Source organism: Acipenser ruthenus, chromosome 1 (assembly GCF_902713425.1).
Source record: "Acipenser ruthenus chromosome 1, fAciRut3.2 maternal haplotype, whole genome shotgun sequence".
NCBI lineage: Eukaryota > Metazoa > Chordata > Actinopteri > Acipenseriformes > Acipenseridae > Acipenser > Acipenser ruthenus.
The window spans coordinates 20,975,149-20,998,098 of NC_081189.1; the positions used below are offsets into that span (position 1 = coordinate 20,975,149).

A 22,950-nucleotide genomic window follows, 5' to 3' on the forward strand; every position below is an offset into this window, starting at 1 on the left:
TCCAAATGACTTGATGATGCATTCTCTAGTTTTTGCGTTTGGTATTTCTCAATTTTTTTTAAGTTCTGGATTTTAATTTAAAAAAAAAAAGTCAGTGCTACTTCTGCTTCTGCTCTGAATCAACTAGACCAGTAATTTGGCGAAAGACTGCTTGCTAACTGCTATGCTGGCAATGTTTTAATAAAACTGTCCAGTGTCCTGTAAATGTGAGCTATGTTTTAACCCCCCAATTGTAAGGTAATGTTTTGTTTTGTTTTGTTTGGAGGCTGTGTGGTACAGTGGTTAAAGAAAAGGGTTTGTAACCAAGAGGTCCCCGGTTCAAATCCCGGCTCAGCCACTGACTCGTGTGACCCAGAGCAAGTCACTTAACCTCCTTGTGCTCCGCCTTTCGGGTGAGACATTGTTGTAATTGACTCTGCAGTTGATGCATAGTTCACACACCCTAGTCTCTGTAAGTCACGTTGGATAAAGGCATCTGCTAAATAAACAAATAATAATGTATGTGTTGCTGTTTTATAGCAGCTAGTTTACATGTTTATAAAAAAATTAGCCTGTGGCAGCCTTATACACAAGTCTCTGGTGTTATGGTTGAGGCCCCTTCAGGTGCATGTTGCACATGGTGAGCTTTGCCTGCTCTGGAGATTTACAAGTATAGGGTCATTCCAGCTCAAGTGGACCTATTTCAACATATTTTCTAAGGCTGGGACGACACTCCTTTCTTTACCATCGATGCATTGTTTTTACAGCAGATGCATTGAAGCATCAATGCTGAACAAAATTATTGAAAACTATTATATAAATTAAAAGACATCAGATTATACATAACTCCTCTATAAAAACGTCTTGCATTATTATTGTCATAATTTGTGCCAAGCAGAGGAAGCGGTGTCTAAAACATGCACATGCTTGACCATCGATGGTCATCAAATGATACAATGGATCGATGGATCACCCCAGCCTTAGTATTTTTTTCTCAATGGAGAAAAATATTGGTAAAATGCCCATTTTGATGACCTTTAACCTATAACAATACTATTTTAAAGCTTGCTTAAAGAGCTTAAAAAATATTTATTTTTAAATTGCCATCATTAACTTAAGGAATTAAGCATCCCCTTAGTCCTCTTGAGCTGGAATGACTCTAGACTCTATAATAGAATTTGGTACCCCATGATGCCTGTATACCACTTTTATACAGCATTATTTCAACAGAAAATGTTACATTTACATTCCATTAGAAAATATATGAGTTGACAAGTTTTTGCCTGACATTTAATTCATATTGATGCCAGGTTTCCTCAGAGTGCTTCAGCCCTGTTACTGTGTCCATCATAACAGTGAAACTTTATGATGCCAAAAGGTGCCCTAAGTGTCCACTACTGCTTGAATTACCCCACTTCTTGAGATTGAATTACAAAAACATGAAATGACATGGAATGTCAGTGTCTTGTCTTTTGTTTAGTTTGAATTATTTGATTAATCTATTTCTGCTAGGTAACATCTCATTCAGATGCTTTAGTTAATAAAAAAAAAAAGACTGGTAAAGTGTGTGTGGTCGATGTAATAATTTCAGTATTGTCCTTGTTTTCAAGCACCATGATTTGAATTATTTTGAGGACTACTTTAATTGTTAATATCAAGGACTATAAACAGTTAATTGTGTGAGAAACATGAGAGGAAAATGTAAGTAATCAGTCAAGTATATGTGCACTGATTTCTAAATCATTCTTAATGCATGGAGATGAAGCTTAATGGAGTATGTGTGAAATGTGTGCTAAAAATGCAGCAGAAATATCTCACTCAAACAAACAAATGACTCTTCATGCTTTTCCCTTCTCTAAAAATAATAAACTTGCATGCAAATAATTCCCTCAGTTGGAGCTTATTGTTGTAAAATAATACACCATGTTGTGTTACATTCATTTGTGTGCAAAAAACCTTTTTGTTGCTTGCTACTGCTATACTTTTTATCATAGTTATCTATCCACACTTGCATATTAGGTGACATGAAGGTCACAGTGTTTGTATTAAAAACACTCTCTGAGATCAAAACAATATCTGACAGACATGCATTCCTCTAATGATTTTATTTGGAAGAATTAAAATGGTTTTTTTTTCGTTTTTGTTTTAGCATTTTTCATATTAAGAACCTGATTTATTAAACTGTATGGGGGGCCTAACAGTGCCTTAACACCTGATTTATCACCACCTGTAATGATTTAGGTATTTCATTTAATGCTGTATTATGAAAAGGTGATATTTTACACATATTATTTCAAATAATATGTGTTAGGCTGCTCCATAATCATATTTTAAATCCTACTTCCAGGTGTGATAATTGCAGTGTCGGTAAGCATTACTATATGCATATAATATAGTAGTGTAAAAGTAAAACACTGCCAGTTGATAGAATACACCAAGTAAGGGTGCAATGGTTAATATGTTAGTCAAGCAACTGGTTAGAATCACTGTGTTGTTGGTCCAGATTAATTACCGAATGGTCTTAGTTGTCTGAAGGACCAAGCAGTTCCCAGACCGATTGTTCATGTGTAAATATGCATGTGTCTTGTTTTGTGTTTGTGACAAAACACATTGTCACTCATTGTCAAAGTGCTGCTGCCTCATGTTTCTATAGCACATAGCAGTACAATATTGATTAATATGATCTGGACCTCTGTACTGTAGCTGTCACAATAACATGTACCTGGCTGCCATGACTCACGTGTGACCAGAGTTATGTCAAAATTCAACATATGTCAAAATTAAAGTCAAAAATACAAATTCAAGAAATGAATAATAATAATAATAATAATAAATAATAATAATAATAATAATAGAATCGTAGAGTTTAGATATAATTATCACCTTATCCCACAAGTACAGAAGTATCTGTGTTGCTTAATTTTACCTCCAAAACTTGTTTTCTGGTGACTGCCAGGACTGCTATCTTACTCTGAATAGCTGTTTACACTTATTTTTTTGGTATATAGGATAGGTCTTGCATTAGCAAAACAGTATTCAGCAGTGGCATTATTCTGCATTTAAAATATACAACACAGCTGTTTCAAGTATGTTGCCTTTTAACACCGTACAGTACCAAAATTATCACATTGTTGAAAATTATAAATACTGATTTTTTTTTCCTGAACATCACTTTTTCCCCCACCATTTTGCTCCCGTTTATAAATTAAGAAAACTAAACACAGAAAAGTTCCGGGAAATTCTGAAAAAAATTAAAACTGAAACCGAAGAACCCTATTCATTTTTTATACTGTTTTAATGGATGACTGGACAGCATGTTACCAGTCACGAAGAATAAGAACTATTTCGAGGACTGAAAGCCAATCAATGAATGTGTTTTGGAGGGATACCCTAATTTAGCACCCAAAGATATTATCTTGGTATTTATTTTCTTATTATGCAAAATCCAATGTATAAAGTATAACTATACTTTATTGAAATAAAGCTTTATTCATTGGACAACCACCTTTAAGGCCAGCTTTTGCTGGAGTCGATCAGGGTATAAATGACCAGAATGCCCTCTATAAATTTGAGATGTACACTTACACAAAGCATTTGCATATAGAGTAGATTCACACAAGCACTCTATTTACTCTGGTAGCTGTTTGATTCGAGTGAAAGATAGATTGAACAGAGGGTAAACAGAACATTTGGTACAATGGAACTTTAAATTAAAATGTCTCCGGCAATAAAATATAGGATACTGTGAACCAGAGCTGTAAGTCTGCTCCAAATTACTTTTACTAAATAACATTTCAGTAATAAAATACAGTCTTAATAAGAATATAACTGCTGCCACAGGAATGCACTTTGGATCTGTGGGATTGAGCTGAAGTCTTGTAAAATTGTGTTTTACTGGGGATTAAGATGAACAGTTCTGTGAAGGTATGCCTTCTTTCGACAGTCGAGGGGCTGCAAGGGATACATTAAACATTTATACAGCCATTTATTTTAATTATACTCTAAATTAAACTGGAGGCAGTGGCTCCAAAACTTTTATTAAGGTTTTCATAAGCAATATTGTATAATAACTGGGGAGTAATTGTTAGTATTGGCCTCAGAAACAAATAAATTGTTTGAGCAGTCATTTATTATATTATTATTTTTGGAGAAGTGCAAGAGAATGAAAATTAAAAAAAAAAAAAAAAAAAAAAAAGCAATGAAATGTACCATATGTTAAAACCTTACATTTACAATATATATATATATATATATATATATATATATATATATATATATATATATATATACAGTGCCTTGCGAAAGTATTCGGCCCCCTTGAACTTTGCGACCTTTTGCCACATTTCAGGCTTCAAACATAAAGATATGAAACTGTAATTTTTTGTGAAGAATCAACAACAAGTGGGACACAATCATGAAGTGGAACGAAATTTATTGGATATTTCAAACTTTTTTAACAAATAAAAAACTGAAAAATTGGGCGTGCAAAATTATTCAGCCCCCTTAAGTTAATATTTTGTAGCGCCACCTTTTGCTGCGATTACAGCTGTAAGTCGCTTGGGGTATGTCTCTATCAGTTTTGCACATCGAGAGACTGAAATTTTTGCCCATTCCTCCTTGCAAAACAGCTCGAGCTCAGTGAGGTTGGATGGAGAGCATTTGTGAACAGCAGTTTTCAGTTCTTTCCACAGATTCTCGATTGGATTCAGGTCTGGACTTTGACTTGGCCATTCTAACACCTGGATATGTTTATTTGTGAACCATTCCATTGTAGATTTTGCTTTATGTTTTGGATCATTGTCTTGTTGGAAGACAAATCTCCGTCCCAGTCTCAGGTCTTTTGCAGACTCCATCAGGTTTTCTTCCAGAATGGTCCTGTATTTGGCTCCATCCATCTTCCCATCAATTTTAACCATCTTCCCTGTCCCTGCTGAAGAAAAGCAGGCCCAAACCATGATGCTGCCACCACCATGTTTGACAGTGGGGATGGTGTGTTCAGGGTGATGAGCTGTGTTGCTTTTACGCCAAACATAACGTTTTGCATTGTTGCCAAAAAGTTCGATTTTGGTTTCATCTGACCAGAGCACCTTCTTCCACATGTTTGGTGTGTCTCCCAGGTGGCTTGTGGCAAACTGTAAACGACACTTTTTATGGATATCTTTAAGAAATGGCTTTCTTCTTGCCACTCTTCCATAAAGGCCAGATTTGTGCAGTATACGACTGATTGTTGTCCTATGGACAGAGTCTCCCACCTCAGCTGTAGATCTCTGCAGTTCATCCAGAGTGATCATGGGCCTCTTGGCTGCATCTCTGATCAGTCTTCTCCTTGTATGAGCTGAAAGTTTAGAGGGACGGCCAGGTCTTGGTAGATTTGCAGTGGTCTGATACTCCTTCCATTTCAATATTATCGCTTGCACAGTGCTCCTTGGGGTGTTTAAAGCTTGGGAAATCTTTTTGTATCCAAATCCGGCTTTAAACTTCTCCACAACAGTATCTCGGACCTGCCTGGTGTGTTCCTTGTTCTTCATGATGCTCTCTGCGCTTTAAACGGACCTCTGAGACTATCACAGTGCAGGTGCATTTATACGGAGACTTGATTACACACAGGTGGATTCTATTTATCATCATTAGTCATTTAGGTCAACATTGGATCATTCAGAGATCCTCACTGAACTTCTGGAGAGAGTTTGCTGCACTGAAAGTAAAGGGGCTGAATAATTTTGCACGCCCAATTTTTCAGTTTTTTATTTGTTAAAAAAGTTTGAAATATCCAATAAATTTCGTTCCACTTCATGATTGTGTCCCACTTGTTGTTGATTCTTCACAAAAAATTACAGTTTCATATCTTTATGTTTGAAGCCTGAAATGTGGCAAAAGGTCGCAAAGTTCAAGGGGGCCGAATACTTTCGCAAGGCACTGTATATTCTCTTCTATTTGCGTGTCATTAAAGGATTATAGAATACGGGTGTTTACATTAAATGCATTACTTTGCCTTTGTGGTACCCTGTAATGCATTTATTGCAGCAAAATGTTTCAACATAACTGTTTTAAGTCAACTGGTTTATAAAACCAAAAATATTTCTTAACTTTCCCTTAGGATTTGTCTTCTCAGTATCATTGTACATGAACATCGATACTAGGTTTTCGGTTCACAGAAGACATTCATTTCAATCATCAGCATTGTTGCAGGAGGGAGCACGGTATGACACTACAGTATTACACTCTTAATTGAGTGTATGTAAACTCTCTTGCCCTGGAAGGAGTCATACAAGTCATACTACCCAAAACAGTAAAGCCCTTTACGTTCACCCACTGACACCAAGGTGGACTTCTTACATACATCCTCTTTCAAGCTTCATGCTTAAAAGCTGGAAACCGTGCAGCAGGGGTGTCAAACGCGATAGAGGAATAAAATTGCTGCTACCGTAGCTTTATAAAACTGTACTGTATTAAAATGACCTCTAACTGCCTCACTGCAATCAGGGCATTTTGATTTCTCTGATTATTATTTATGTAATATGGAGAGTATAGTACATTTGTCTTGACCCTCTTTGCACCATTAGCCCAGGTGTTGGCCACTGCCTGATCTGGCCCCTGGGCCTTGTGTTTGACACATATGCTGTACAACATAGATACAGACACTGATTGATGTGTAAATGAATATTACACTGCAAGTATGATAATCTCCCTGCGGAATGACAGTCTACTGATCTATTCTTCACAGCTGAATATATTTTTTTTTAAGTGGAAATAAATCCATCAAAAAGAACTGGGAATAACTAATTCCCTGTATAGTCTCCATTGAAAGCCTTTTTTTCTTCTTCCTCTGCTTCTGCAAAGCATAATTAGAATGGCATGGGTGAATATCTCTGAAAGGCTTCTAAGACCTTATTGCAGCTGTCAGTTCCTTTGCATGTGCTTCTTGCTAACTGATTGCTGTGTCTCAGGCTTGAGTGATGATTCCTATGTTTTACGATTGTAAGTATGCACACCAAATGTGTAAAAAAGAAGTGTGTATACTATAAGTGACAAGTATGTTTTCTTGTTCACACCAGAGAACTAATTGCACTATTAAATAAAGGCATAGTTGGAGACTGGATTGTGCAGTGATCAAATGAAATCTCTAGAGTTTCCATTATCTGTAGATCAAATGGAAAATGCAGTGTTGTATCTGTAATTAGTAAATATAAGCAGTGTGCTAGCACTATTACCCCACATGATAAAACCTGTCTTGGTTTAATAATCTAATTTATAAGGATGTATGTTCTCCTCAACCCTGTCCCACACTAAACTGTGGGGAAGACTAGCTCTCTTTACCCCCACCATGGAATTAGAACTTTAAAGGTTACATAAGGACCTTTTTATTTTATTGTGTTACATGTTCCCATGTGTTGCTACAACTGTTTATGTGAGGTGTGTGTGTGTGTATTGTTTTATTTTATTTTTTTACATTTTGACCACTTTTTTAAACTTTTAAATTGCATCCCCTGCCTCAAGATGGCTTCACATATACCTGCATGGACCTCTCAGAGCTACATTTCCCATCATCTTCCTGCTCACATATGTAACAGATGGATTTACCAATGAGCAGGAGGATGATGGGAAATGTAGTTCTGAGAGGTCCATGCAGGTACATGTGAAGCCATCTTGAGGCAGGGAATGCAATTTCAAAGTTAAAAAAAGTGGTCAAAAGGTGCTTTCACACAGAGGAGTTATGACGGTTCAGAACCGCCACTGAAGCGGCTTATAGGTCTGTGTGAATTGCTTATACTGCCACAGAACCTTCATATTTTATGCCGTCTCTTAGTCATAATTATTCTATGTGACAGTATTCTAAGCTTAATTCAAATCCTGTTTTTAAATTAAACCTAAAGCCAGAGAATCAATGGCCAAGAAAAAAAAGAAAGAAAGCAAGCTGCCTTTGATATAAGCCTTGTGAAAACACACCTACAGCAGGTAGAACAGACTCAGACTAGAGACTTTACATGAAGCTGACATCAAGGAACTCCTTGAACTTTGCTCTCGTGGTTTATGATATCACTAGCAACCCTTGTAATGTGCTGCAGCCCATGTACCTCTGTTCTTAAAGAGATGCTTGGTATGGGCTTGAAATGTTGCATTTGTCTTCACTAATGTATTCTTGCTATTGTTGATATTCATGTTGATCATGACCATGGTTTCAGTTATCACATCCTGGTGACTTTTTAAAACATAAAAGTTGAATGCACCTTTGTGGCCTTCCTGTAGCTCTCAGAATCACAACTACCCTCCAAGTACATCAGGCACACTCATTTGTAACCATTAACCTGCCCCCTTGCAAAACTGCCTATACATCTGGCAGATGTACTTTGTTTAAGTCCACCAGAGGCAGGGTGTTGATGGTTCAAATCTGGTGATTTTGAGAGCTACATTTTATTAAGGCCATAGGAGTGCTTTAAACTTCTGTCTTAAATAGTCACCAGGATGTGATGACTGAAAGAAAAAATAATACAAAGTGAATCTAAACAAAAAGAAAATGCATGCCATTATTGATAGTTTATACCTATACCAAGTTGCTCTTAAAGGGTAATGGACCAAGGTAATTGTATCTCCTACCAAAACAAAAACTGCTTTTTAGCGAGTATTAGCAGCGGAATGAGACTTTTTTTTCCTAATGGGAACCTGTGATATACTGTGTCTCCATTCTGTACAGTTTCAGTCTCATTTGGCCTCCGAGAGCAGAGATATCTAATTGAAAACTCAGAATCTAATGCATTGCTAACTGTGAATAGGCCCAAGACAAGTGGAATTGTTTTTTTTATGTGTATCTTGCTTCCTTTGACAGCATTGAAAGTTGAATTATATTAAGAAAGCACACGAAGGAGATGAATCATTTAAGACTGAACAGAATAAGTTTGGGAACATGGCTCTGGGAATGTGGGAATACAGTATTGCAACACTGGGACATTGTATTTGGGAATTTAAACCTACTAGCATTTTGCTTTTTTGAGTTTATTCATCAATTGAATATTCACTGAAGCTTTCTAGATGGATGCAAAATAGCACTGTTAAAAGCTAAGAACCCCTGGAGTCATAATGAAAATGTTTCTAACACTTTTACCGGAACAGTTTTATATAATTTGCTATGGTAAATTTTGTAAATCATCTGACTATTCTACTGTATTCTTTTATCTATTGATAAAAGGTTTTCATTTTTTTAAATCACTTTTGCTCATTTTTGTCGAAGTCGCATGTATGAAGAGGATATTAAAATCCAGTGCTGAAGCAGTTTCATCTATAGCTCTGGCTAAAAGTTTTGCATGATCTAGAATTTTAGGATTGAGACATAATTAAAAAAGAAATAAACAGTAAATCATATGTACATAATTTAGTATATGGAAAAATACAAAGCAGTATGTAATTCAATATGTAAAAAGTAACATTATTCAGCAGGTTTCATTTGACTTTATGAAGCAAAATTTGTTAATTCTCTAGGGGTGATGCAAAACTTTTGGCCAAAGCTGTAATGTATACTGTTGTATGTTTTAACTAGCAAATGTCATTGGGCCTTTAGGAGACTTAGGCAACCATGCCTTTAAGCAATGATTTGTTTTGCCTATATCCATCAGATATTTGTAGCGATTTACAGTAATACTTGAACCATTGATTATCATTGTGTAGTTCAACCTTTCATTTTTAGTATGCTTTCTTTACCTCTTTCAATTTTATTCTTCACAGGGCAGCGGAGATACTGTACTCTCTTGCCTTGGCAAATATTCAGAAGTGGAACAAAATGAGTGCATTCCCTTCATCTGATACTTATAAACTGCTAACAGAAGCTAGAAGAAACCTTGGCCTTTTCCAACACCACGATGCTATTACGGGAACTGGTAAAGACTGGGTTGTTGTGGACTATGGCACTAGGTAAGCTCCTGTTACTGTGAAAATAATTTACGGGCTTGCTTTACATACTGGTATTAATGTCAATTATATCATGAGGAGAGCGTATCCCCCTTTCAAAACCAAAAAAAAACACTCTTTTGAAAACCTGACCGGTCGCCAGAAAGAAAAGTAACGATGAAAACAACCAAATGGCGAACTATACAGGCCATAACAACACTAGAAGCTAAATAAAGTTTAAAATGAATTTTATATTTTGGCCCAAGGTTGTGCATTAAATGACAGTACACATTGTAAAGCACGATTATCTTTTCACATTAGCAGTATGATATAATAATGGTAGGGCTTATTTTACTGCTCGCTGAAATCGACAAATGCGATTGATTTTTTAAAATGGCCATTACTTTTATAAATCGGCAATTTGTAATATATTTTATGGTAATTTGTATGAACGTTAATAATGTTTGCTTATTGATTTGGTCAAACTGTGCCTGGGCTTCAACTTCAATAAACAAACCTAATACTCAAAATGAATGTAAAGAATAATGTATATGAGTTTGTGGGTAAAGTATTTTAACATACATGTCCTTTTAACTGACCTCAGGAAAAACTACATATTTCACATACGGTATACCCATATAAGTATTACATTTGTACATTATTTTCATTCATTTATAATTATAATACAGATTCATAATATGTTAGGTAGCAAAATAGTAAAAATATAAAAGAGTTATTTAAATAGTAAATGAAAGTACATGTGTGCATACATGTTTCATAGCTTTACATTGAATCTGTGTCCTTAAAGTTTTATTTTCAGTGAGCAAGTAGTCACGACTAAAATATATTCAGTGGTATAACTGAATTGTGTGTTCAGTTTTGAAAAAAATGATAGCAAAGCAGTTGACAAGAACCTATATTCTTCCTACATTGGTCGCAACCGAAACTTGTAATTAGGTTGAAGAAAACACGGGCAATTGAACTTGACAGAGAGGGTGAAGCAGAATTAGCACCTGAGAGTAGCTGTAAAGGTACAGGAGTTTAAAAGAGAAAAAAAGAAGAAAAAAAACATTAAAACAAGTGTAAGTATAAAGCTGAGTAGGAAAGGGATTCAGCTTCATTCAGTGTGGAATGCTACATAGAAGAATAACCTCTAGTCATGCAAGCAGGTCATTTGTGCAGTGGTAGTGTTTTATATATTTCTGATTGTGTCTGATGAGAGAGATGGAATCAGTGTAAGAACGTGGCTCTTGGAATTTTAACGTGGCTACTACTTTTAGAATTTGGATATTTTCAAGTTAACAAAAGAATGAACCCTATATTACAAACTTTATTTAAGTTTCCTTTTTCTTATCTAAATCTTCTGTTTAATTATTTGTAGTACAGAACACTGATTTGGAAGCCTGCTTTAGAAAAGTATGCACTTCTCAAGACTCCCCAGTCTATAAATGGCCATTGTAATACAAAGATGCTTAAAATCAGATAAAGTGGCTTTTATAGCGTCAACAGAGGCAGATCATTTGATTTAGCTACACAAATCAATCTGAAGATATCTGGTTCCAGCAATGAGAGTGCTTTAAGAGACACTCAATAAGTAGAATATAAAAGCTGTCTTGTTTTTAGCTATTTACATGAAATGTAGACAGTTAATCACTAGTAGTACCACCGTTACTAAGGTTACACCTCCGATAAAATTACATCTTAATGGTTCCATTTTAGAACTGAATTTATTTTTGAACTGAACTGTATAATATAAAATTACTATCTGTCAGTGAATGTGCACTGTATTTATCTGTACCTGAAATTTTGATGAATAATAGTTCTTGGTTGACAAAGAAATGCCATTTTGAATTTGGGTCTGGGAAGTTCTGGGCATTTGCTGTTGAACTGATTTATAAATGATGTGATTCATGGCAACTCAACAAAGGGACCCCCTTCATTTGAAAAAGATAAAAATAACAAATATATATTCACCTTACTTCAAAATGTAAAGAAATAAAATAAAATGGAACACTTCCTGATATTTAGGCTCTAAATCACATACAATTATAACACGTGTCCCTGCGCCTTTTTATGGATATTGTATGGAAATTCAGATGTATCAAAAAATACATTTGCTTTGCCCTTCTCATCACCCCTTAGTTGATTCATTATCTATCAAACTACCCCATGATTCTGAGGTTGGAGACATTCCACAGCTTTCCACGTTGCCAGTAACGTTGAGTCCAGTTGTTTGAAATGTGCTTTGTTTGAGGAAAATGGTGCAAATGCTTTGTGACTATGGCCCAATATGACAATCGGTAATATTGAGTTTGAAACCCTCTTTGGAAGTCTAGCAGATAATGTGTTTTCTTTCTGGCTTCCTGCTTTTTGGAATACAGCTTTTGTGCCAAAGCGCTTGTGAAATAACTCCTTCCTGTTTTTAACTTTCTGTGTCCCTTTGACCTAATGTACTTTTACTGTGCAATACAGAGACACATACTATTGCAGTCCATTATTGTTTGTCTGTTTGCTGTGCAAAGACAGCTCCAGTATAAAGCAGCAGTTAATCCTTGTATGGAAGAATTGATTTTCAGTGAAGTTTGTGATATGTCTGAAAACACAAATGTTTCTTTCCTCTATATCTCCAGCAATGTGGACACTGCTTAACTTTCATTTCACAGTTCGGACACCTTATTGGCTGAGCTTTTAAAGGGCATACAGTTTGCCCAAGTTTGGTGAATTTAGATGGTGCTGTTTTAGAAGTGTGTGTGTCATGGTGACTTACAGAACCTTGTCCGGGAACTGGCACCTGTTAAGTTGTTTCCTTTGCAGGTAGTACTTTCAAAAAGAAAACATACTAATTACAGTAACAACCATGGTCAATGCAGACATGCTGCTGCTAAAAATAGAGACATTTTATTTCTCTAGATACTGTAAACATTTTATGGCAGGTGATGCTAAGTGACAAGGGACAGATACATAACTGAAACTACTTGTGTGCAATCATCGGACAATACTGCTGCCGTATCCTCTTCATGCAATTTTGTTAGAAATCATACAGTGCACAGTAGATGTTTATGTACTGGGACCTAGAATGTATTTACTGTATGTGAAGACATGTCACATTCTTGTTCCAGCACCAAATAAAAATTGTTTTTTTAATTAAAGTCCAACTATCTATTTAAAATCAGAAGTGGGGCTGAGGATGATATCCAGCGCAATGGCAGAGATGAAACACTGTCTGTTTCACATTGTGGGTATTGCTAGCTGGTATTTACATTAATACAAGCCCAAGTGAATGTGGGTTTGGCTAGAGAAAATGTAAGGTTGATCAACTCCTAAGGCTGACTGTATAAATTAATTTACAAAAGTGAGTAAAGCTGGTACTCACTGGCACTGAAAAGAAAGAAAAAAAACAATAACAGAAATATGTGGAAATCCATTACCCTTTAGTAGTTTCATATACTGTATACATGTGGAGATTTGACCATTGCAGTGGCAACAAAGTGATATTTATTTATTTTATTTTTTTTGTGAAAACTAAAGTTAGTAAAAGTAAAAATGTGGTGTTGAGTACTGGTGGAGCAATCTTGGATCCTGTGAGCTTTGTGTATTTTTTCTCATTGATGTATTCCAAGTTCTAAAATCTATGTTCCATGGTGCCTGGGGGCACAAAGCAGCAAATTAAGAAGCCTGCTTCTTGACTCTGTTGCCCCTAGTGGTATTTATTAAGACTGACACTAAGAATAATTGCTGTCTCCACTTCCTGTGATACTTCAGTATTTTCTACTACTGTGTACCCCTCTCCAGCTGGACTTGTTTATTCAGCCCGTTTCAAACGCATACAGGTGGTTTCTTGCAATGCTAGAGTTGCAATAGTTATACATCTTATTCATGGTAAGGCATAGCTTGGTGCTCTTTGGTATGTGTACAAATAAATCACTAAAACATTTCATTTTGGGAATAGGGCCAGTAAATGAAACCTTTATCAACTGTTTTAGAAAGAGCTTACTTGTTTTTTCTAATTTTTCAAAGCATAGAGAATGTTTATAAGCACGCTTTGAAAAAAAAAAAAAAAAAAAAAAGTACCTTAAACATCCTGAACAGTTGGGGAATAGGGCTCAGAATGCAAAAGAAGAAAATATAATTTTTGAGCGGATTGTATGCAGTGGGCATTGAGCTATTTCCTTTGTTGTATTTGCCGACTGCCTGGGAATATTGCTTTTAATTTCTTTCATCCAATACCTGCTGTCTTCATTAATGTGCAGTACACAGCTGTGTTTGTGGACATCAAAGGACAGCATGGGGCCAATTCAGACGTTGCATTTGTTCCTGGCTAATTGTTTTGGTCTGTGTTTTTGCAGGCTCTTTCATTCGATAATGAATTTGAAGCGGGTGATAATTGACTCTGCTCATTTTCTGATTCTGAAGGACAAGGATGACTACAAACACAACCCTTCAAACCTCTTCCTTCAGATGGTAAGGTGGCAGTTTACTGAGTGTGTAAATCTTATTTCTCTTCCCCTTTGAAAAAAACAAGCAAAATATGAATTCTGTCAGTTGATGACACAATATGGAGAAGGATTCACTTATGTATTGCTGTTATAAACCCAGATCATGATTTTGGTTTTTATTGTATTCCTGAAGCATCAACAGTTTTTTCTGTTTATATTTTTTAATGCCTATGAGCACATCTGAGTATGAACATGGTGTGATGTAAAATGGTGGATGCACATATGTGTAATATATTACTAAACATATTTTAGAAATATTTCAAATAATTAAAATATAAGACAAGGTTTAGCAATATGTATAATCAATTTCCTTACAGTATTTCAAGGTTTGTTCCCAATATTCAGAAACAAACTTTCATTTTATTTGGCTTATAAATGTGCATAAAAACCCTTAATCCTCTGCTAGTATTATAAAAAAAAAAATACAACCCTGTTGTTAGTAATATAATATAATACTGTTCTGTAATGATCTCTTGTATTATTTTACACATAGGATGATGTGCAACCCTCTCAAGATGCTCTGCCCCACAAGACTATCCTGAAACTCAGTACAGAGCCCAGGTACATTTTCTCTTTTCCCTCCCTTTTTACATCAAATGCAAATAAACATTTAACAAAACTGGTTGGACTGGGGTTGTTAGAAATAGATCATTGTAGAGGAGTTAAAAAGTGTGTACAAATACAGCTGTACTTATCTGTCAATTCTCAACCTTAAGCTTTCATTAAAGTGGTTATTCAAGGCGATGCAATACTGTAACTTTTCTGTAGATTGTCCTTAAACACCCAGTAGAAATCTGGATAAAAAACTGGTTCATCCTAAATAAGCTAAAGCCTGGATCTGACTACAAAGAGAGTGTTATTCTGAATTAAGTCAATTTACAGAGAACTAAGTACATAGCTGTTAGAAAAGTTGTGTAAAATATATTCAAGTTCAGAGGTCACTCAATGTTATGCTTTTTTTTTTTTTTATCAACAAATGGTAAAATATTTGTTATTTTACTTTGTGTGTGTCTGTAAGTGTACTAACTTCAAAGTAATGTTGTTGCAGGTCACTCGTGGTTTATAACCCCACAGAACAAGACCGTTCAGCTGTTGTTACTGTGTACGTGAATACCCCTAGAGTGAAAGTCCTGACCGCTTTGGGACAGCCTGTGAAGGTACAGGTCAGTGCTGTCTGGGAGGAAACGATCACAGTATCCAAAGAAGCCTTTCAGGTATAGTATGATCCTGTGATAGTGTTTAAAATTGACAAGGCATTGAAGCAGTTGCAGATACTGTATGTCATTTAGAATGTTAAACAAAGTTCAATTGAAGCTTCATGTCCTGAACTGGACTGGAAAGTTGTTTTTCATTGAACATGAAAAGTTGGATTCTCAAAGGTCTTTGAGAAAATAGATCAATTCTAAAATGAATAATATAAGACTACAAACTGTACAAGTCCCTAAATTGAATATCTGAATTGCTTATTTGTTAACTTTATTGGTTACATTTGTCCTTTCGGAAAACAAATCATGCTAATGAGGATTTGTAACGAAGAGCTTTGAGAACCTGACCCAAAGTTCATCAGTTATGCCCTGTGGAGGATATAGCGGAGGTGCCCATATGTATATACTGTCCATACTTTCGTACACTTACTTTTACATGTATCTAGAGAACTGTTGGCACAGGTGATTGAGAGCTCCAATTATTATGATTTTTTTTGTTATTGACAGCCGTTGCAGAGATTAAGTCTGTTCCTGCCAACAATTTGTTCACACAGTCCTGATTCCACATGCTAATTTCAATCAATTTTACATTCTCCAAATCTTGTTGATGTGGATTATTACGTTCACGCTACAGTTGTCTTGTTTTGCTTCTCAAAGTGTTGAATTACATACACAACAGCAAGCAGTGGATGTTTTTTGCGCAAAAAGTTATTAGTTTAAATACCCATAAAAATGTTAAAACAGGCTGTAATTTGATTTTTCCAAAGGTGCTGCGCATTAAAATAGCATTATTTATTTGTGAATGAGATGTGGGGAAAGTGTATGAAAATTGGGCCCCTAGATACAGTATCGATTAGACAACAGTAGGATACAGTAGCCGCTTATATCACTTTAAGAAGATCGAGAAAGCACATAACATGCCTGTATTATTGAAAGGGACTTGCTGTCTCCATTAATTTGCCACTCCTTTCGATCCCAGAAGTATAAACTGCTGGTGATCCCAATAGAAAGCTTGAAGTTAGCTGGGTCAAAGGCTTCCAGCTTCTGTGCTACCCAAATTAGGACAGCCATCAAACATTTGAGATTATTTTCCATGCAAGGTTTCTGTTTTGTTCCACAAAGGTCTCCTTTGTGGCCCAGCTGTCTGCACTGGGCCTAGGAGTATACCAGCTCACTGAGGGGACAGACATGAACACACACCTCGCAGACTACAATCTATACAAAAAAGGTGGAAGCCTGGTACTCGGTACAAGTGGACCGTTCAAATTGGATGTTCCACAAAACAACCCTATTAACTTCAAAATTGAAAACCCACACCTTCAACTTTGGTGTTCAGGATCAACCGGCTTGTTGGAGGTAAGTAAATTAGTACTGGCCTTGCATCATTTTGTGCAATTTGAATAATAATTATAATGTAGAAGTATAATAATGCATGTTTGTTTTTTTATTATTTAAATGGGATTTTAGCTTAATTTGCACATAGTGCCATCCAGTGGGTAAATGTTGTGATCGTGATTTCTATATGCAAAGGACTTTTGAACTCTGTAACTGAACTGGTAGAGATTGTTAAAAAGACATGCATCTGAATGTGTTAAGAAACATTGCTAGTCAGTGGGGTCTATCAGTGCTTACCCCAAGAGTTCAAGTTAGTTTTTTTGTTTATTTTAGAAAGTGAAGCTTCAGGATGATAGTAAAGAACATCATGTGAAGGTGGAGTTTATGTGGTATGGAACAACCAGCAACAGAGATAAGAGCGGCGCATATCTTTTCCTTCCTGATGGGCACGCTAAGGTATCGTGAAAAAATAGATCAAATGCATGCTAACAGGTTATTCAGCATGGGAAGCATCGACAGTGCCAAAAATACATTTGGTTCAAATATTGTTCTGTGGTCACTTAGGTACTTAAGAAAGATTAGCTGCATGTGAAACACTGGCATACTACAATGCAGCGTTTATACATACATTCTGTTTGCATGTACTCAACTTTATTAAGACGTTTGAATGAAAGAAGCTGCCAGATTGCTAATGCCATGCATTATCTGGACCTGTTTGAATAAGCAAGTCTGTCATCACGACCCAGCTGGAAATGGTGACATTTCATTGAATTGCTGGAAGTGGTTTCTGTAAAGCTGTAAAGCTTTTAAGTGAAATTGGATGCAGTTTTCAGACCAGTGACCCGAGTCAGAATAAATAAACTTCCAATCTTGACTTCTCTTTTTTCTTGTGTTTTTTTATTTTTTTTTATTCCTTTTTAATATTTATCTTCATTTGTTAATAATGCTGTTTTATTTTTACCTTTAATGTGTTAAGAATGTTATTCATCTTGAACTAAAAACAAATAAGAACACTGATAAAGGCACCTGAAGTAAAACATTTTTTGTGTAGAGCTTTAGTAGAACTAAAATTCATAATTTTAAATAAACAAACATCAACAGCATCTTCTGAGTTTTCCTAATAAGAGTATATTATGAGTTTTTGTGTGTAACATAGTGTTATGTGGTGCAGTGTTGTGTGATGCACTACCATTAGGGATACAGCTAAACCTAATGCCCGAGACAATGCTTGTTTAAAAAAAAAACAAAAAAACAGTAAAACAATGCTTTGGTACAGTGGTTAAGATGCCTGCTTGTAATTGGAAACACAAGGTTGCTGGCTCTTACCCATTCCACATCTGTAACTGCCTGTCTTTTCTGCCTTTCTGTGGTGTTTATTTTCTGATAGAACTAGGCAATTAACTTGGGTAGTATAAAGTAATTAGTAACTAATATACTAATACAAGTCAAAGGACCAGTGACTGAATCTCTATAAAAGTCTGTTTGCTTAGCATAATCCTTGGGGAGGCATTCATTGATTCTGCTTTTTGTGCATTGCATATACACTAGGAGCTCGCCTCTTCATTTTATGAGCGCTTTTACACAATGTAATTCCAATCCTGTTTTCCTTACAGCCGTACGTTACTTCTGAGCCCCCTATAATAAGAGTGACCACTGGACCACTTTTTTCTGAAATCACAAGCACTTACCGCCATTTCACCCATTCGCTGCGCCTCTATAATGTGCAAGGTAAGGTGAATGCTGTTCCAACTGTATGCCTTTAATAACATGTCACATCATTTTTGTAGTATAACGGGCGCCAAGTCCCTGATTCTCATAACTTGTGCTGAGTGCAATCTTGAGTTACATCCCTTGTTTACCTTAAAAATAGAGTTAAGTAGATCACTCACATGAAACGACAGTGTCAAGTTATACACTAGTCTGGAATAGTTTTTATCCCTTCTGTACCAGTAATAAGTGTCCAGTTATGAGTAAAGCATGTTGTCGAATAAAAAAAAGTTAAGAGGCAGGGTGCATATATTTTATATGGAAAAAATCCAGGACCAAGACTGTGTCAAATTAAGCGAAGGTGTCGAGTTATCCACCAGTCGATTTAGTCGTGATTGACTGTGTGTGTGTGTGTGTGTGTGTGTGTGTATATAGCTATATATATATAGTAACCAAGCTTGCACTACTCGGGTTCTTTGCCCCTTAACCAGAACCAGGACACAGGAACTTGGTTTCAAAAGCGCTGCTGTGCTACTTTTTTCAATAATACAAAATAAAATAAACAAAATGAAAACAAACACCAAGCTCTATTCTTGAGCACTAACTAAAACACAGAAACAGGAACCTAACTTACAAACAGGACAGCTAAGCTGTTTACCTGTTAAAACAAAATCAAACAAAAACAAAACACACAGTTTTTTTTAAACAAATAACACGAAAAGGCTTTACACAGTACCTTTGTCTTTCAATACGCTTGAGCACACTATCAAGCAGGCTTCTTTACACACAGCAGAACAGAACAGACTACCTGCACGCTTTTTAAACCCTGCACCTGGCACTAATTTACAATCATTACCAGGTGCGGGTGATAATTAAACAAAAACAATTATCAAATTAGGGCTTTTCATATATATATATATATATATATATATATATATATATATATATATATATATATATATATATATATATATATATATAATTAACCCATAGTTCGACACTTTTATAAAAAGTAAACATAACACAAATTACCTACAATTTGTAGTTTTAAAAGAAACTAAATGAGATAATGTACAATGTAGAAGAATAAAGGAAAATAAACAGATACATAGACTCAATACCATGATGCCTGAAAGTTTAAATAGAAAGGAATAGTAGATTGTTACATCATTAACTATGTAGTAAATTATATCACAAGCACATTCATATATTTAAATAGAAAGTGTAGTAACCATGGCATCAAAATCCTATGTTCCTGCTTGTTTTCAAACACACTTTCCCTTGACAAAGGTATGTTAAACATACCGAAAAGTTGGGAAGTTGGCTCTTTTGAGAGATTTGAAATTTGCACTGTTTTTGAAGAATTCACTTGTATATGGCTGCCTAATGTAACCATGTGACTTTTTTGGGGGTTTTGGCATGATAATAATCGAACCATTTGAGATACTGGGCTAGATTCTCAAAGCTATTTTCTCCAAATCAATTTTTTTCCTAAAAAGAAAAATGCACCAGATTAGGTTGCCAGACTGAGAAATAGATAACTTATTACAGTTAAATTGTATTTATTTCTTGTAGAAATGACATTTAAAAAATGTGCTAATAAGTAACAATTTGGAATAAAAAGTTTTTTTGCTAGAGATTTTCCACAAACATGATATAAGCTGACATCCATTAGAAGTCACAATCCATAAAATTCTTTAGATGATTGAGGTTGTTTTTAAGGATCAGGTTGTTTGCCAAGATTTAATTGCAGTACCCACATTTTGACACCAAGTAAGGTCATCTGAATTGCATGCTGAATACAAAGCATGTGTTCAGTATACAAAAAACCTTCAGTATAATCCAGACTGAAAGTGTTCATGTGATGATCAGACTTCAGTCACAATACTAACGGCACTCCAAAAGCATCAGACCATGATGAGAGTTAGACTCCAGGCTTCATACACAGCTTGATCTGACCTAAAACATTTTAAAGCCAAATCCATCATTATTAATTACCCTAAGTAAATAGCATATACAACCTTTCCTGTTAACTTAGGTGACAATTGGATTGCAATGCACATTATTTACAGATGAGATGATATAAAAGTCTATATTAAAAGATTTAAAGCCTGTCACTTATATTGATAATGGTTTTTAGATTTATCTGCTCTGTGTGAAAATAAAATGAGTCTGTGCTGCAATAAATAAATAAATAAATATTGACCGTTTATTACTTTTTTGTAATGTTGAACCAGTATTTCCACTTTCAGGTTAATCGGTTCAGTTGCAGTGCTGTTTTTATTTTTTATACATACAGTACATATCTACATACATTTTGAGTTACTGTGAGTATTATGTAAGCACCAGTTAGTATCGTGGTACGTTTCATACACTATTTGAGATGCATTCTTGCCTGTTGTGCTGTGAATTATAGTTTTCTTAATGGACAAATATGTGCAAATAAATTACTGTGAAGTAGAATCCAGCAATATAGTGGCCTGTGTCCCTTAGGAAAAAACATCTTGGCACAAGAGCTAATGACTTTTTCCCTTACTGCTATGTTATCTGAAATCTATGTGTAATGGATTTAGCTGAAAAAAAAAATAAGTAGCCTCTGGCTATACTGTAATGAGTTGTCAAGGTGGAATGCATGGGGGAAAAAAAAAAACGCCTTCAAAAACAACATTTAAACAATGGAGTGAACGCTCAGCAAACATTTTGACATTCAAGTAACAGATTTTTTTTGTTTATGCTTGATAAACAGAAGATATCAGTTGCCCTTATGCTCTGGACAGATTCCAGCTCTTCGGTGCTCACTAACACTGTTAGCATGACAGTTATCCTTCAGATACACATTTGTTTAAAAAGCCCTTCTACAGTTAAGGGAGAAATTGTGGTCTTGTTTTGGTCTTGGTGATAAACAAACATAAAAAGGCTTTAGCTGAAAGCTATTTATGTACAGTAACTATTTATAATTGTTATGTTTCTGCAGGTTTGGTTTCACTGATCAATGTACTGGTCATAGTTGTTCTGCTCTATCGGTTATTATTAACCAGGCTTACCATGTCATTTTTTAGCCAGGGGGGTTTCATCTGAAAATACTCATAGCTCAATTTGCAAGTGGGGTGTTTTTATTTTATTTTATTTTATTTTATTTTATTTTATTTTTACAAAAGGGGGTGTGCAATTATCAGTTGTTATCAGTGGCGATGGAAGCGTTTTACGATGGGGGGGGGGGGGGGGGGGGGGGCGAAGCTTCCTCTGTGTTATTTTTAGTGATCCCACCAAAACAGAATTTGTGAGTTAATAATAATTAAGGCCCTACATAAATCGTGGCGAGATCTTCATAAAATGCAGCACAATTGTGACCAAAGCATGAAAATTTCCAAAAATGTTGTTCTAGTGCCTTAATTATGAATGTCATTAAAAAAAGACATACAAACAGCTTTTCATTTTCTTATTTAAGAAAAATACGGATCTGAAATGGCAGAAATGTGAAATAACTAGCATTATTTTTTAATGTCAATTTTACATACATATATAAGTAGAAATGTTTTACGATAAATCGCTTACAAAAAATCAAGTTCAGCAAAGTTTCTAGACTGACCGGTGCATTTACAGTAAAGTTGGAACACAAAAGCCAGCCCAGACATCCCTGTATATTTACAGTTTACAGGCATTCAATTTCAAACAGAAATGCGCTCGCAAAGTCTTTAACACACAGACGTGCTGTTCTGTTTCAGAAGTGGACGGACAGTCTTTGGAGATCTCCAACACGGTGGACATCAGAGGGGAGCGCAACTGTGAAATTGCAATGAGGATAACATCAGACATCAACAGCAAAGATCGATTCTACACAGACCTCAACGGCTTCCAGGTGTGGAGCTCTTGTTTTTTTAGATTTAAAGCACAGATAACTTTGTGGATATTGCTTATTAACTCAGTAACATATAATAACTTAGAAACATATAATAAAACATAAAACATATTTATAGTTTGCACTTTTGGTTAATTTTTGCCTGAAATCTTTTTCGTCATTTGGTACTGCTGTTTGTTTAATTTGCAGTATGAATTTCTGTTTGTTCCGAGAGCCGTGTGCTGTTTACAGTGATTGAAATCATCTGCATTTTGTGCTGACAATCTGGCAGCTCATCAGTGTGTAGAAGGGATGTAGGCAGCTTGTACCTTCGGGAAAGCCAGGGCAGTAAAGCTGAGTTTAAGCTTTTTAAATGTCTCCAGGTGGAGTACTTAAGAAAACCCGAATTAGCTAGTTTAATTTATTTTTAACCTGTATTTGAGCTATTATATGTATACCATATTTTCACATTCACATGTAGTTTTAAATAAACATTATATAGAACAGTCAT

General features: G+C 35.5%; 1 protein-coding gene across 2 annotated transcripts in view; it reads left to right on the forward strand.

Moving 5' to 3' along the window:
• The window catches only part of LOC117973182 (alpha-mannosidase 2-like), a 118,972-nt gene that overhangs the window by 72,620 nt on the left and 23,402 nt on the right, over positions 1–22,950 (forward strand). For both annotated transcript variants that reach the window (XM_059021280.1, XM_059021284.1), the window contains 8 exons: positions 9,697–9,882; positions 14,205–14,319; positions 14,848–14,915; positions 15,403–15,568; positions 16,682–16,915; positions 17,228–17,350; positions 18,508–18,622; positions 22,327–22,460. In XM_059021280.1, coding sequence (XP_058877263.1) covers positions 9,697–9,882; positions 14,205–14,319; positions 14,848–14,915; positions 15,403–15,568; positions 16,682–16,915; positions 17,228–17,350; positions 18,508–18,622; positions 22,327–22,460 — 1,141 coding nt within the window. The remainder of the gene's footprint in view (positions 1–9,696; positions 9,883–14,204; positions 14,320–14,847; positions 14,916–15,402; positions 15,569–16,681; positions 16,916–17,227; positions 17,351–18,507; positions 18,623–22,326; positions 22,461–22,950) is intronic.